The following is a 17088-nucleotide window of genomic DNA, read 5'->3' as shown; positions in this document are numbered from 1 at the left end:
GAGGAGGGGTAGAGTAGAGTTTATATTACAAATCACGAGACGTTTATGATAACAAGTACAAATGAATGATTACACTTCACAGTAGATAATATGATGTACATGCAATGTTTGAACTTTCTTTCGATAATAAAGCTTGTTTGAAAACTAAAAAAAGCTACCCATTGCCCATAAAGGGGCATTTGCATGGGCTCTTAGTCAGCTCTTTAGTGCCCATTAAAAAACATTAAAAGCCCTAATCTAAAAAAAAAAAAAACACCTAAAAATAAAACAAACACTAACCCCGAAATAGGTACTCACCATTCCTGAAGTCCAGCGGGGTATCTTGCAATCCTATTGGCTGAAATATTCAAATCAGCCAATAGGATGAGAGCTGCTTACATCCTATTGGCTGATTTACATCCTTTCAAGTGCAATGCCAATACAAATGTCCCTTTACTGGCAATGGGTAGCTTAGGTTTTTTATAGTTAGGTCTTTTTATTTTGGGGGGTGGGTGGGGGGTTGTAATGTTTAAGGGCTATTGGTAGTTTAGTGTTAGATTAGGGGGTGTTTTTATTTTGGGGTGGCTTTTTTGTTTTTATTGGGGTATTAGATTAGGTTTCATTTTTTTATTTTGGATAATTTTGTTTATTATTTTCTGTTATCTTAGATTTTTTTTATTTTTCATAATTTTAGAGTTTGTTATTTTTTGTAATGTTAGGTTTTGTTTTGTTTTTTTCGTAGTGTTAGGATTTTTTAATTTTGTAATTTAGGTTTTTTATTCATTTTAAATAGTAATGTTAGGTTTATTTATAGTTTAAGAGTAGGTTTTATTTATTTCACAGGTAAGTTTTTATTTATTTTAAGGTAGTTATATTGTAACTTTAATTTAAAGTTAGGGTGGTGTTAGATTTAGGGGTTAATAGTGTAATTTAGTTTGTCGAGATGTGGGGGGTCGGCGGTTTAGGGGTTGATAGGTTTATTTAGTTTGTAGCGATATGGGGGGCCGGCGGTTTAAGGGTTAATAGGTTGATTTAGTATTGGCGATGCGGGGGGCGGTGGATTAGGGGTTATTACTTTAATTTAGGTATTCGCGATAGGGGTGGGCGGCGGATTAAAGGTTAATAGGTTTATTATAGTATTTGTGATACAGGGGGTGGCGGTTTAGCGGTTAATAGGTAGCTTATGGGTGTTGGTGTACTTTGTAACAGTTTTGTTATGAGTTTTGTGAAACATTTTATCGTTGTGGTGTAGGCTAAAACGCTAGCAGAATAGCCGTACCGTGTGACTTGTAATTTGGGTTAGCTAACTATTCCGCACACAAAGGCCAATTTTTCAGTGGTATAGCTGTATTGCACAACTTGTAATCTGTCCCTTAATTTTTAAGTGTGCCCTTTACTCATTGCTAACTTCGCTCTACGGGCGGTTTCCCATTCTAACAAGCTCCATTACTTTCAATAGGAGATATCTCACCGCTCACAGGGACTGCTCTTTTTATATAATATTTCCACCGGGGCAGTCCCTGCGAGGGTTGGCGAGAAAAACCACGTCTGAAATTGCGAGGTTTAGTTCATCGGGCCCTTAGAGACAAATTATATTTCTAGGTTACTAAAGTATCAAGAGCTACATCACAAATATAATTTATTCAGAAGACCCAGAAAACCTGTAGCCTATAAAAGATCTGCCTCCAGGTTACAATTTGAAAACATTTTATTAACAAAGCTAAAAACAAATATTTGATAGTGTCTGATAAATATGTACAACTAGAGGTGTTTTTAAGATCTTCCTAGATTCTTATGACTGTAAACTGAAGTTCTGAATTCTAATTGTAAAAATATTACCCAAGTATATCAATGTTTGGAAGCCTCCTCTGCTTCCCATAAAGCTGGCTTCCTATTTCCTCGTGCACGGTCTGGATGGTTTGTCCTATGCACACTGTATACTGTAGTGGAGTCATCTCTATACTTGAGGGAGTCTCCACGCAGATAAATTTATTCCTCTCTATGGAAATGGACACTGGAATATCTGGATCGATCAATATTGATACGCCTAGTAGAAAAATAAAACCAAGTAAATATTTATACAAATTAAAAAATACATGAATATTGTTTCTTATACTAATATGCAACATTAATACATTAAGGTACAGTAAACGCCCTCGAATTACAAGACATTTTGACTGCAGATAAGAACAATGGGCCCAACAAGTCTGCTCAACATTTGTAAAAGTATAAACGTATCTAGTTCGTAGGAAAGCCTTATCCTTATCCCAGGTATTAATAAGTATGTAGGAAAGATTATCCCAGGTATGAATTAGTGCATAGGATAGCCTTATGCTTATCCCAGGCATTAAGTACATAAGATAGCCTTATGCTTATCCCAGACATTAAAGGACCAGTCAACACTGTAGATTTGCATAATCAGCAAATGCAAGATAACAAGACAATGCAAGAGCACTTAGTCTGAACTTCAAATGAGTAGTAGATTTTTTTTGACAATTTTAAAAGTTATGTCTTTTTCCACTCCCCCTGTACCATGTGACAGCCATCAGCCAATCACAAATGCATACACATACCATGTGACAGCAATCAGCCATTCACAAATGCATACACACTTATTCTGGCACATGCTCAGTAAGAGCTGGTGACTCAAAAAGTTTAAATATAAAAAGACTGTGCACATTTTGTTAATGAAAGTAAATTGGAAAGTTGTTTAAAATTACATGATGTATCTGAATAATGAAAGTTTAATTTTGATTGAGTGTCCCTTTAATGAGCACATAGGCTAGCCTTATGCTTATCTCAGGCATTAATTAGTACATAGGATAGCCTTATGCTTATCCCAGGTATTAACAAGTACATAGGATAGCCTTATGCTTATCCCAGGAATTAAGTACATAGGATAACCTTATGCTTATACCAGGTTTTAATTAGTATGTATGATAGCCTTATGCTAATCCCAGGTATTAATTAGTGCATAGGATAGAATTATGCTTAACCCATGCATTAATTAGTACGTATGATAACCTTATGCTTTTACCAGGTATTAATTAGTGCATAAGATAGCCTTATGCTTATCCCAGGCATTAATTAGTATATAGGATAGTCTTATGCTTATCCCAGGAATTAATTAGTACGTAGGTTAGCCTAATGCTTATCCCAGGCATTAATTAGTACGTAGGATAGCCTTATGTTTATCCTAGGCATTAATTAGTACATAGGATAGCCTTATGTTTATCCCAGACATTATTAAGTACATAGGATAGCCTTATGCTTATCCCAGGCATTAATTAGTACATAGGATAGCCTTATGCTTATCCCAGGCATTAAGCAATACATAGGATAGCCTTATGCTTATCCCAGGCATTAATTAGTACATAGGATTGCCTTATGTTTATCCCAGGCATTAATAAGTACATAGGTTAGCCTTATGCTTATCCCAGGAATTAATTAGTATGTAGGATAGACGTATACTTATCCCAGGCATTAAGCAATACATAGGATAGCCTTATGCTTACATCAGGTATTAATTAGTGCGTAGGATAGCCTTATGCTTATCCCATGCATTAATTAGTACATAGAATAGCCTTATGCTTATCCCATGTATTAATAAGTGAGTAGGATAGCCTTATGCTTATCCCATGCATTAGTTAGTTTATAGGATAGCCTTATGCTTATCCCAGGAATTAATTAGTACATAGGATAGCCTTATGCTTATCCCAGGAATTAATTAGTATGTAGGATAGCCTTATGCTTATCCCATGCATTAATTAGTACATAGGATAGCCTTGTGCTTATGCCAGTCATTAGTTAGTACGTAGGATAGCCTTCTGCTTATCCCAGGCATTAATTAGTACATAGGATAGCCTTATGCTTTTCCCAGACATTAATAAGTACATAGGATAGCCTTATGCTTATATCAGGCATGTATTAGTACATAGGATAGCCATATGCGTATCCCAGATATTAATTAGTACGTAGGATAGCCTTATGCTTATCCTAGGCATTAAGCAATACACAGGATAGCCTTATGCTTATCCCAGGCATTAATTAGTACATAGGATAGCCTTATGCTTATCTCAGGCATTAATAAGTACATAGGATAGCCTTATGCTTATCCCAGGAATTAATTAGTATGTAGGACAGACTTATACTTATCCCAGGTATTAACCAATACATAAGATAGCCTTATGCTTATACCAGGTATTAATTAGTACGTAGGATAGCCTTATGCTTATCCCATGCATTAGTTAATACATAGGATAGCCTTATGCTTATACTAGGTATTAATTAATTAATTAATTCTCTAAATTAATTAATTAATTTAGAGAATAAGAAATACAAAGAAAGCAACCTTTGGTGGGACATAGAGTTCTTAGAACTCTATATTAATGAAAGAAAAGTTCCTAGGGGACTAAGGATGAAAAAGTACCCCTCTTTTGCATTAAACAATCAGGATTTTATGGATGAATGGAATAATAACTTAACTAATTGCTCCATTATCCTAATGAAACAACTGTTAAAACATAAAAGAGAAGAGAGGAACTCTTTATTAGTACAAATAGAGGAGATTGTAGAGTCATTGAAACCATTTGAACAGACAAAGAAATACGTAGATTACAAAACACAATTAGACACTACCATGCAACAATTAGATTCTACACTATCAGAAAGAAAAGTGAGCAAGTACCAAAGGGATGTAAAAGATTACGAATTAGACATCGTATATTCATGGCAAAAAGATAGACCAAATAGACAAAAGGGTCATTCCCTACACAATAACCACAAAAATAACATTAAAAATAAAAAAAATAAAAAAAGAAAGGGCACCTTCAATCACACACCCAATGCCAAACGAGTCACATTTTCAAGTATTGACACAGACAACACAGAGGGATCACTGACTACAGAGGACACACAAGCACACACCTCCAATGAAGAAACAACTAGTCATGACATCCCAGAAGGTAGACCAAAGCTATCAACACTAGTACAAATACCTATCACTAGTAGCACACCAAAAAAGGATCTACCACTACGCTATCCAAGCAGAATAAAAAAGACAACACAAAAGAAATAGGATCAGTAATCAATTTGTCTAGCATCACTCTCACTAGTTCTCAAATCAGTTTGTTAAATAAAGGGTTATCCTTCGCACCTTCCACCAATTTTGATCTATTTTCCAGTAAAACTGGACATTAATGCTTTGGTTAGAAAAATCACTTTATATAAACACTTTTCATTAATAAGTAACACCATTGACTCACAAGAGAATCACACACTATTAGAAGATACACCAAACAGAGAAGCACACTCTATAGGCCTAAAATTCACTGATCTATGTGATCTTAATACACTAACCTCATTACAAGCAATTACACTTAGAGAAGCTAGTACCTATGATTCTATCCCTAAATTCAAAACATATACTAAATCACATTTTTACCCAGTACACAGTAGGAGTGAAGCAATAGAAATGTTTCAGAACCTAGTAGAATTAGAACTCACTAGCTTGCACTCCACCATAGAGACTGCATCCATAACAACCACTAATTTTATGAGTAAACAAAATTTATCTATTAGCGAACAACAAGCATTAAAGTCACTCAGCAATAACAATGATATAGTGGTCACCCCAGCAGACAAAGGTGGTGCAGTAGTGATCCTCAATACTCATGACTATAGAAGAGAAGTATACAGACAACTTAATGACAGAGAGACATACCATAAGCTTACTTATAACCCTACCAATAAGTACAAACAAGAACTCTACAACTTATTAGACTCTGCAGTAGAAGAGGGATTTTTAAATCAAGAAACAGCAGACCATTGCCTAGTGGAGTATCCCACCATTCCTACCTTTCGCATAGTACCGAAGATACATAAATCCCTAGTGGACACACCAGGTAGGCCCATTGTGGCCAGCAGAGGTTCACTATGCGAAAGGATAGGAAACTGGCTAGACAACATACTACAACCAATAGTCAAGTCCTTACCTGGATACATAAGAGACAGCACACATCTTATACAACAAATTCAGACCATCACATGGCAGCAAGACTACACCTGGCTATCAGTAGATGTATCAGCCCTGTACTCTAGCATCCCCCATGAGGAAGGCCTAAAAGCCCTCACACATATGCTAAAGAGACACACCAGTTATCCTGAAGAATTCATCACATTTCTTGAAGAACTCACAAGATTCCTTCTTACACACAACTACTTTGTCTTCGAGGGCCAGTACTACCTCCAGAAATGCGGCACAGCCATGGGAGCCAAATTCGCCCCCTCTTATGCAAACCTATATATGGGGTATTTCGAACATTTATACCTTTTTGGGGGTGGGCTGGCCCTCGAGGACAAAGTAGTAGTATATGGTAGATTTATAGACGATCTAATATTTATCTACAAGAAAAACACTGAACTTACTATTCAAGAAATCCTCGATTTCTTCAATAACAATACACTTAACTTGTCTTTTACGCATCTAAATGATGATAAGATCATCAACTTTTTAGATCTCACACTAGAGCACAATGATGAAGGAAACATCATCACTAGTACATTTAGAAAACCCCTATCAAGAAACACTATACTTAGAGCTGACTCTTGTCATGCCCCACACATGCAAAAAGGCATTCCCAAGGGCCAATATTTAAGATTACGGAGAAACTGCAGTACCCTCCAATTATATTTCAAACAAGCAGATGAACTCACTAATAGACTCACATCTAGAGGCTACAGAAAAAGTGTGTTACTTAAAATTAAATCCCAAGTAGCAAGGACAGATAGGGTCACACTACTCAACAACAATAACAAAAAAACTATAACAGGTACAATTAGTAGAAGTAACAATGAAAATTTTACAACCAAAGAAAATATCTGTTTTGTAACTAAATACAGCAATCAATTTTACATTATCAAAAATATCATTAAGAAATATCTACCAGTGCTCAATAGTGACATCACTTTGAGAAACAAATTACAGCAACATATAAGATTTGTAGCCAAAAAAGCACAAACCATACGTGATAAGATCACACACAAATTTCATGACAAAATTTCACCAACCACTAATTGGCTAAGTCCCTCCAAAGGCAATTACAGATGTGGCCATGTACCATGCAAAAGTTGCAAATATACTGAAAAATGCCTAACGTTCAGTTCCTCAGAGACACACAAAACATATCCAATAACTAATAGAATGGACTGCACGTCCACCCATGTAATATACCTAATCACATGTACACACTGCCAACAACAATACATAGGGATCACGACACGTCCATTGAAGGACCGCATAAGAGAACACCTCTTATCAATAGAAGAGGAACTCCCTAGGACACCAGTGGCCAAACATTTTCATACACATGATAACAGACTTAGCCATTTCACATTTAAAGCCATAGAACATATATCAAATAATCCACTAGGGGGTGACAGAAACAAGATGCTGTCCAAAAGAGAAGTATATTGGATATTCATGTTACAAACTAGAACACCACAAGGCATGAATAAAAGATATGATGTCAATCTATATATAGAGTAAACAAGATATATTTCAGTAACATAGCATACAAAATTTATAGACAAGATCAATATTAACACACTATATATATACCACATCAGTCCTTAGGTTCTCCAATAACATGGATACAAATATTACTAAATCCTTCAACATCCATATTTACTATAGGGTTTAACCTGTTAGCTCCTATAGCATATATATAGGCCTTAAGGTTATTTCAATATAGTACACTACTCTCCCTCTCTCTTCCTCATTCCCACCAAAGGTTTGCTAAAATTGTCTATGCTTTACTAATTTAAGCACAACCCATCCCTCCCAAATTAAAAAAGGAAAAAAATGACTCAAAGAAAGAATTAAAAAAGAATTTTTCATAAACTATGTCATGAGAAAATGTTTTTAACATAACCTATCCATTAGCCTTATATTTTTTTATCTTAGCACTGTTAAAACCATCTAGTTATGAACCAATGCCTTAACATAACCCAGTATTCTATCTTTAGGGTTAGATCCAAAAACACATTAGTAAATTAGGACTATTAGTTAGTCCTTTTTACAGTTTCATAACTAATTATGTGAAATATATTATATACAATATCACATCAGCCAGGGACTCACACAGAACCCCCTAGCTAATAGAGTGCTAATTTTTAGATACTACCATAACGTCCTAAAAATGTTATTAATCATTTTAATGTATCATCATGATTTTTAATTGCTGCTGCTTTATAGAGAGTAAAATAAAATAATAGTTGTTATATATAACTATGGCTTTGCTGACAGCCACATAATGCTTTCTCTTTGTTAGTGACCATGTAAGGTCCACTTTAACACAAATTGATAAAGTTTACTATGCCTTTGTGTAACTGCCTTAAAAAATACACACTTTAAAAAGAATGAAACATATGGCGGGACCTTATAGAGAGCAATACAATATATTCATTCTGTATGTGGTCATCTTGGCTTACTTTAATACAAGCAGTCAAAGTCTAAACATGTTTTTATACAACTGCCTTATTTCATAATTTAAAAAAATATAAAAAAAAGGGAAAGTATTTGTACACAAATACACATATTTTCACTTACAGCTCTCTTTTAAATGCACTAAACTATCATCTCCACTAATCTTTATAACATCATAAAAGCATTGCAACAGCATCAAAGTTAACTATTGATAAATCAATTATTGGAAAATTGTTTGTTCAAGCATAATGCATTCATATTTCTGTAAAGCATATTATCTGTTCAAGAATGTAATCTGCTGCTCGGGACCTCTAGGCCAGGTGTACACCATGTCATTAGAAAACCAAATTGTGTAGGTCTTCACACACCTTAAGGGTTAACATGACACCCTTTCTGATTGGTTACCTACACCTTTATAGAGACCCTGACCAGCAGAGACCATTATCTCTGATGAAGCGCATGTGCTCATGCGCGAAACGCGTAAGATAGGAGCTTACCTGTGTCTGAAGATAAGCCTGCTCCTAATAAATACTTCATTTCATCTACCTTGAAGACTCTGCATTCCTTTTTCCTCTTTCATATGCATTCGGCGGTAGGAGGATCCGCTGCTAAGCCGAGTCTTCCACTCTGAAGCTGGATATCGCACTCTAACCAAGATCTACTGGAGTACTCTCTGTTCCGCTTTTCCGCCACCATCCTACGGACTACAATTCAACCTCCCCACAGGGACCCGTAGAGCCACGTAAGAACCGGAGCGACACGCTCATGACACCCTCACGCATACCAACGCGAGAAGAGCTTTCTTCCAGTGAGGTCATCGAGACCCGACACGCATAGACGCCAAAGAACACACACAGAGGAGAACGGACGACCTTGGGATCAGCAGGAGGATCTACTCCGGATCGCAGGTACACTCTGTATTCTCCTAAAGTGTTAAGGACATTTAAGAACTAAGGCTCCATAATCGGGTCCCCTTTACTTTTTTCTACTACTTTTTTCTTTTGGTGGCAACACACAAGCGGCCTGGGACAGAGACTGTTATCAGTGAGTACCCCTGACTTGGTATATCGCACTACAATACTGGTGAACTTTACTATCCTAAGAGACTTTCCTAATGAGAGTACCACTCATAACTTTTGGCATATAATAAGAACATCTATAGCAATCCATATAAAATCAGCCATCACAGCATACGGATTCGCAGTGTGTATTGATCTCATTAGTTAAATTGGACTCCTTATATTAGCACAATATTACCTACTGTGCTGAATCAACTAAAGTGAAGTAAAGAAACAAACTGATCACGATCTGGCAGAACTTATCTGATTGGGACTTTTTCTATTCCTGTTTGTTTCTCACCAATAGATAGTAAATAGCTTTATCATCACCAAGCAGGATCGTACATTACATCTGACAAGTTTCTTAACCATTGTTTCCCTTACAGGTGTTATTGCAGTTTACCTCCAACCACATAAGTTATTACTAATTAAGATGTAATTTTGTAATCTTGCAATTTTGAAAATTTTTTAATTTCACAATTCAGTAAACCTCATCTAAGATTACTCACCTAGGACTCACATTTACATATATGAAACTTGAGTAACATAACATATAAGCTTCATAACATCCCAAGCAGTTAACCCTATAACCTGCCTTGTTAACTGATCTACACATAGTGAACCAGCTTCTAACCTAGAAACCATATCCCTAGATCCCTTTTTCAGGATCTCTAGCCTCTTTAGTTTCTAGGTAGATAGACTTTCTCAGGCTTATTCTTACAATATTATTCACTTATACCCTTACACAAGTATATTAATACATACGGACACATTTGCTTACCATTATGGCTGAAAGCAATATTCTCACAGGAGTAGTAGATATAGACAGAAGAAAGCTAATAATGAGTACAGCACTTAAAGGTAACTCCACTGGAACAGATGAACCTTTGGAGGGGGATTTAACCAATATCTTTTCGGATTTAGAGAATAAGAAATACAAAGAAAGCAACCTTTGGTGGGACATAGAGTTCTTAGAACTCTATATTAATGAAAGAAAAGTTCCTAGGGGACTAAGGATGAAAAAGTACCCCTCTTTTGCATTAAACAATCAGGATTTTATGGATGAATGGAATAATAACTTAACTAATTGCTCCATTATCCTAATGAAACAACTGTTAAAACATAAAAGAGAAGAGAGGAACTCTTTATTAGTACAAATAGAGGAGATTGTAGAGTCATTGAAACCATTTGAACAGACAAAGAAATACGTAGATTACAAAACACAATTAGACACTACCATGCAACAATTAGATTCTACACTATCAGAAAGAAAAGTGAGCAAGTACCAAAGGGATGTAAAAGATTACGAATTAGACATCGTATATTCATGGCAAAAAGATAGACCAAATAGACAAAAGGGTCATTCCCTACACAATAACCACAAAAATAACATTAAAAATAAAAACAAAAACAAAAGAAAGGGCACCTTCAATCACACACCCAATGCCAAACGAGTCACATTTTCAAGTATTGACACAGACAACACAGAGGGATCACTGACTACAGAGGACACACAAGCACACACCTCCAATGAAGAAACAACTAGTCATGACATCCCAGAAGGTAGACCAAAGCTATCAACACTAGTACAAATACCTATCACTAGTAGCACACCAAAAAAGGATCTACCACTACGCTATCCAAGCAGAATAAAAAAGACAACACAAAAGAAATAGGATCAGTAATCAATTTGTCTAGCATCACTCTCACTAGTTCTCAAATCAGTTTGTTAAATAAAGGGTTATCCTTCGCACCTTCCACCAATTTTGATCTATTTTCCACTATACTGGACATTAATGCTTTGGTTAGAAAAATCACTTTATATAAACACTTTTCATTAATAAGTAACACCATTGACTCACAAGAGAATCACACACTATTAGAAGATACACCAAACAGAGAAGCACACTCTATAGGCCTAAAATTCACTGATCTATGTGATCTTAATACACTAACCTCATTACAAGCAATTACACTTAGAGAAGCTAGTACCTATGATTCTATCCCTAAATTCAAAACCTCTACATATACTAAATCACATTTTTACCCAGTACACAGTAGGAGTGAAGCAATAGAAATGTTTCAGAACCTAGTAGAATTAGAACTCACTAGCTTGCACTCCACCATAGAGACTGCATCCATAACAACCACTAATTTTATGAGTAAACAAAATTTATCTATTAGCGAACAACAAGCATTAAAGTCACTCAGCAATAACAATGATATAGTGGTCACCCCAGCAGACAAAGGTGGTGCAGTAGTGATCCTCAATACTCATGACTATAGAAGAGAAGTATACAGACAACTTAATGACAGAGAGACATACCATAAGCTTACTTATAACCCTACCAATAAGTACAAACAAGAACTCTACAACTTATTAGACTCTGCAGTAGAAGAGGGATTTTTAAATCAAGAAACAGCAGACCATTGCCTAGTGGAGTATCCCACCATTCCTACCTTTCGCATAGTACCGAAGATACATAAATCCCTAGTGGACACACCAGGTAGGCCCATTGTGGCCAGCAGAGGTTCACTATGCGAAAGGATAGGAAACTGGCTAGACAACATACTACAACCAATAGTCAAGTCCTTACCTGGATACATAAGAGACAGCACACATCTTATACAACAAATTCAGACCATCACATGGCAGCAAGACTACACCTGGCTATCAGTAGATGTATCAGCCCTGTACTCTAGCATCCCCCATGAGGAAGGCCTAAAAGCCCTCACACATATGCTAAAGAGACACACCAGTTATCCTGAAGAATTCATCACATTTCTTGAAGAACTCACAAGATTCCTTCTTACACACAACTACTTTGTCTTCGAGGGCCAGTACTACCTCCAGAAATGCGGCACAGCCATGGGAGCCAAATTCGCCCCCTCTTATGCAAACCTATATATGGGGTATTTCGAACATTTATACCTTTTTGGGGGTGGGCTGGCCCTCAAGGACAAAGTAGTAGTATATGGTAGATTTATAGACGATCTAATATTTATCTACAAGAAAAACACTGAACTTACTATTCAAGAAATCCTCGATTTCTTCAATAACAATACACTTAACTTGTCTTTTACGCATCTAAATGATGATAAGATCATCAACTTTTTAGATCTCACACTAGAGCACAATGATGAAGGAAACATCATCACTAGTACATTTAGAAAACCCCTATCAAGAAACACTATACTTAGAGCTGACTCTTGTCATGCCCCACACATGCAAAAAGGCATTCCCAAGGGCCAATATTTAAGATTACGGAGAAACTGCAGTACCCTCCAATTATATTTCAAACAAGCAGATGAACTCTGTAGCCAAAAAAGCACCAACCATACGTGATAAGATCACACACAAATTTCATGACAAAATTTCACCAACCACTAATTGGCTAAGTCCCTCCAAAGGCAATTACAGATGTGGCCATGTACCATGCAAAAGTTGCAAATATACTGAAAAATGCCTAACGTTCAGTTCCTCAGAGACACACAAAACATATCCAATAACTAATAGAATGGACTGCACGTCCACCCATGTAATATACCTAATCACATGTACACACTGCCAACAACAATACATAGGGATCACGACACGTCCATTGAAGGACCGCATAAGAGAACACCTCTTATCAATAGAAGAGGAACTCCCTAGGACACCAGTGGCCAAACATTTTCATACACATGATAACAGACTTAGCCATTTCACATTTAAAGCCATAGAACATATATCAAATAATCCACTAGGGGGTGACAGAAACAAGATGCTGTCCAAAAGAGAAGTATATTGGATATTCATGTTACAAACTAGAACACCACAAGGCATGAATAAAAGATATGATGTCAATCTATATATAGAGTAAACAAGATATATTTCAGTAACATAGCATACAAAATTTATAGACAAGATCAATATTAACACACTATATATATACCACATCAGTCCTTAGGTTCTCCAATAACATGGATACAAATATTACTAAATCCTTCAACATCCATATTTACTATAGGGTTTAACCTGTTAGCTCCTATAGCATATATATAGGCCTTAAGGTTATTTCAATATAGTACACTACTCTCCCTCTCTCTTCCTCATTCCCACCAAAGGTTTGCTAAAATTGTCTATGCTTTACTAATTTAAGCACAACCCATCCCTCCCAAATTAAAAAAAGGAAAAAAATGACTCAAAGAAAGAATTAAAAAAGAATTTTTCATAAACTATGTCATGAGAAAATGTTTTTAACATAACCTATCCATTAGCCTTATATTTTTTTATCTTAGCACTGTTAAAACCATCTAGTTATGAACCAATGCCTTAACATAACCCAGTATTCTATCTTTAGGGTTAGATCCAAAAACACATTAGTAAATTAGGACTATTAGTTAGTCCTTTTTACAGTTTCATAACTAATTATGTGAAATATATTATATACAATATCACATCAGCCAGGGACTCACACAGAACCCCCTAGCTAATAGAGTGCTAATTTTTAGATACTACCATAACGTCCTAAAAATGTTATTAATCATTTTAATGTATCATCATGATTTTTAATTGCTGCTGCTTTATAGAGAGTAAAATAAAATAATAGTTGTTATATATAACTATGGCTTTGCTGACAGCCACATAATGCTTTCTCTTTGTTAGTGACCATGTAAGGTCCACTTTAACACAAATTGATAAAGTTTACTATGCCTTTGTGTAACTGCCTTAAAAAATACACACTTTAAAAAGAATGAAACATATGGCGGGACCTTATAGAGAGCAATACAATATATTCATTCTGTATGTGGTCATCTTGGCTTACTTTAATACAAGCAGTCAAAGTCTAAACATGTTTTTATACAACTGCCTTATTTCATAATTTAAAAAAATATAAAAAAAAGGGAAAGTATTTGTACACAAATACACATATTTTCACTTACAGCTCTCTTTTAAATGCACTAAACTATCATCTCCACTAATCTTTATAACATCATAAAAGCATTGCAACAGCATCAAAGTTAACTATTGATAAATCAATTATTGGAAAATTGTTTGTTCAAGCATAATGCATTCATATTTCTGTAAAGCATATTATCTGTTCAAGAATGTAATCTGCTGCTCGGGACCTCTAGGCCAGGTGTACACCATGTCATTAGAAAACCAAATTGTGTAGGTCTTCACACACCTTAAGGGTTAACATGACACCCTTTCTGATTGGTTACCTACACCTTTATAGAGACCCTGACCAGCAGAGACCATTATCTCTGATGAAGCGCATGTGCTCATGCGCGAAACGCGTAAGATAGGAGCTTACCTGTGTCTGAAGATAAGCCTGCTCCTAATAAATACTTCATTTTATCTACCTTGAAGACTCTGCATTCCTTTTTCCTCTTTCATTAATTAGTACATAGGATTGCCTTATGTTTATCCCAGGCATTAATAAGTACATAGGTTAGCCTTATGCTTATCCCAGGAATTAATTAGTATGTAGGATAGACGTATACTTATCCCAGGCATTAAGCAATACATAGGATAGCCTTATGCTTACATCAGGTATTAATTAGTGCGTAGGATAGCCTTATGCTTATCCCATGCATTAATTAGTACATAGAATAGCCTTATGCTTATCCCATGTATTAATAAGTGAGTAGGATAGCCTTATGCTTATCCCATGCATTAGTTAGTTTATAGGATAGCCTTATGATTATCCCAGGAATTAATTAGTACATAGGATAGCCTTATGCTTATCCCAGGAATTAATTAGTATGTAGGATAGCCTTATGCTTATCCCATGCATTAATTAGTACATAGGATAGCCTTGTGCTTATGCCAGTCATTAGTTAGTACGTAGGATAGCCTTCTGCTTATCCCAGGCATTAATTAGTACATAGGATAGCCTTATGCTTTTCCCAGACATTAATAAGTACATAGGATAGCCTTATGCTTATATCAGGCATGTATTAGTACATAGGATAGCCATATGCGTATCCCAGATATTAATTAGTACGTAGGATAGCCTTATGCTTATCCTAGGCATTAAGCAATACACAGGATAGCCTTATGCTTATCCCAGGCATTAATTAGTGCATAGGATAGCCTTATGCTTATCTCAGGCATTAATAAGTACATAGGATAGCCTTATGCTTATCCCAGGAATTAATTAGTATGTAGGACAGACTTATACTTATCCCAGGTATTAAGCAATACATAAGATAGCCTTATGCTTATACCAGGTATTAATTAGTACGTAGGATAGCCTTATGCTTATCCCATGCATTAGTTAATACATAGGATAAGCATATACTAGGTATTAATTAGTGCGTAGGATAGCCTTATGCTTATCCCAGGAATTAATTAGTAAGTAGGATAACCTTATTCTTATCCCAGTCATTAATTAGTACATAGGATAGCCTTGTGCTTATGTCAGTCATTAGTTAGTACGTAGGCTAGGCTTATGCTTATCCCAGGCATTATTTGTACAAAGGATAGTCTTATGCTTATCTCAGGCATTAATTACTACATAGGATAGCCTTATGCTTATCTCAGGCATTAATAAGTACATAGGATAGCCTTATGCTTACCCCAGGAATTAATTAGTATGTAGGATAGACTTATACTTATCCCAGGCACTAAGCAATACATTGGATAGCCTTATGCTTATCCCATGCATTAATTAGTACATAGGATAGCCTTATGCTTATCCCAGGAATTAATTAGTATGTAGGATAGACTCATACTTATCCCAGGCACTAAGCAATACATAGGATAGCCTTATGCTTATCCCATGCATTAATTAGTACATAGGATAGCCGTATGCTTATCCCATGCATTAAAGGGCCACTGTAAGTAAATATTTTCTATGCCTGTTACTAACTAACTACCCCAAATACGCTTTTTATCAATAGCATTTCATTAACATATCTCTACCGTATATCAGAAATCTTGTCTGCAAATTTAATTGTTTTCCAAACCCACTCCGTGGGTATCCTTTGCTCTGTACCAATCCGTTTACAATACCTAGGTTTCAAAATGGCGCTTTAAACACAAAGTTATTGGTTTAAGTATTTTGAACACTCAGTGCTGAAAATAGTGGGCAGGATAACGGGACATCATCGGCGAATAAAAGATATAACTTTTAGAACGTTATGAAAGTTCGTTTTGGAGAAAATATAGGTCAGTAGATTTTAATTAATGTTTATTAACTTTAATATGTTAGTTGTTTAGCTTAAAAATTATAACAGAAAGTAATCCTTTAATTAGTACATAGGATAGCCTTATGCTTATACCAGGTATTAATTAGTGCGTAGGATAGCCTTATGCTTATCCCATGTATTAGTTAATACATAGGATAGCCTTATGCTTATACCAGGTATTAATTAGTGCGTAGGATAGCCTTATGCTTATCCCATGTATTAGTTAATACATAGGATAGCCTTATGCTTATACCAGGTATTAATTAGTGCGTAGGATAGCCTTATGCTTATCCCAGGAATTAATAAGTGCTTGGGATAGCCTTATGCTTATCCTAGGAATTAATTAGTATGTAGGCTAGCCTTATGTTTATCCCAGGCATTAATTAG

General features: G+C 35.7%; 1 protein-coding gene across 1 annotated transcript in view; it reads right to left on the bottom strand.

Annotated features, from left to right (window-relative positions):
- LOC128666066 (SITS-binding protein-like) overlaps positions 1-17088 on the bottom strand; it is a 210167-nt gene that overhangs the window by 69748 nt on the left and 123331 nt on the right. The window contains exon 3 of the mRNA XM_053720448.1: positions 1819-2026. Within this exon, the coding sequence (XP_053576423.1) occupies positions 1819-2026 (208 nt within the window). The remainder of the gene's footprint in view (positions 1-1818; positions 2027-17088) is intronic.

This window comes from Bombina bombina, chromosome 7 (genome assembly GCF_027579735.1).
Source record: "Bombina bombina isolate aBomBom1 chromosome 7, aBomBom1.pri, whole genome shotgun sequence".
NCBI classification, from domain to species: domain Eukaryota; kingdom Metazoa; phylum Chordata; class Amphibia; order Anura; family Bombinatoridae; genus Bombina; species Bombina bombina.
Note: the sequence above shows the minus strand (reverse complement) of the source record. Positions and strands in the feature narration are given on the sequence as shown.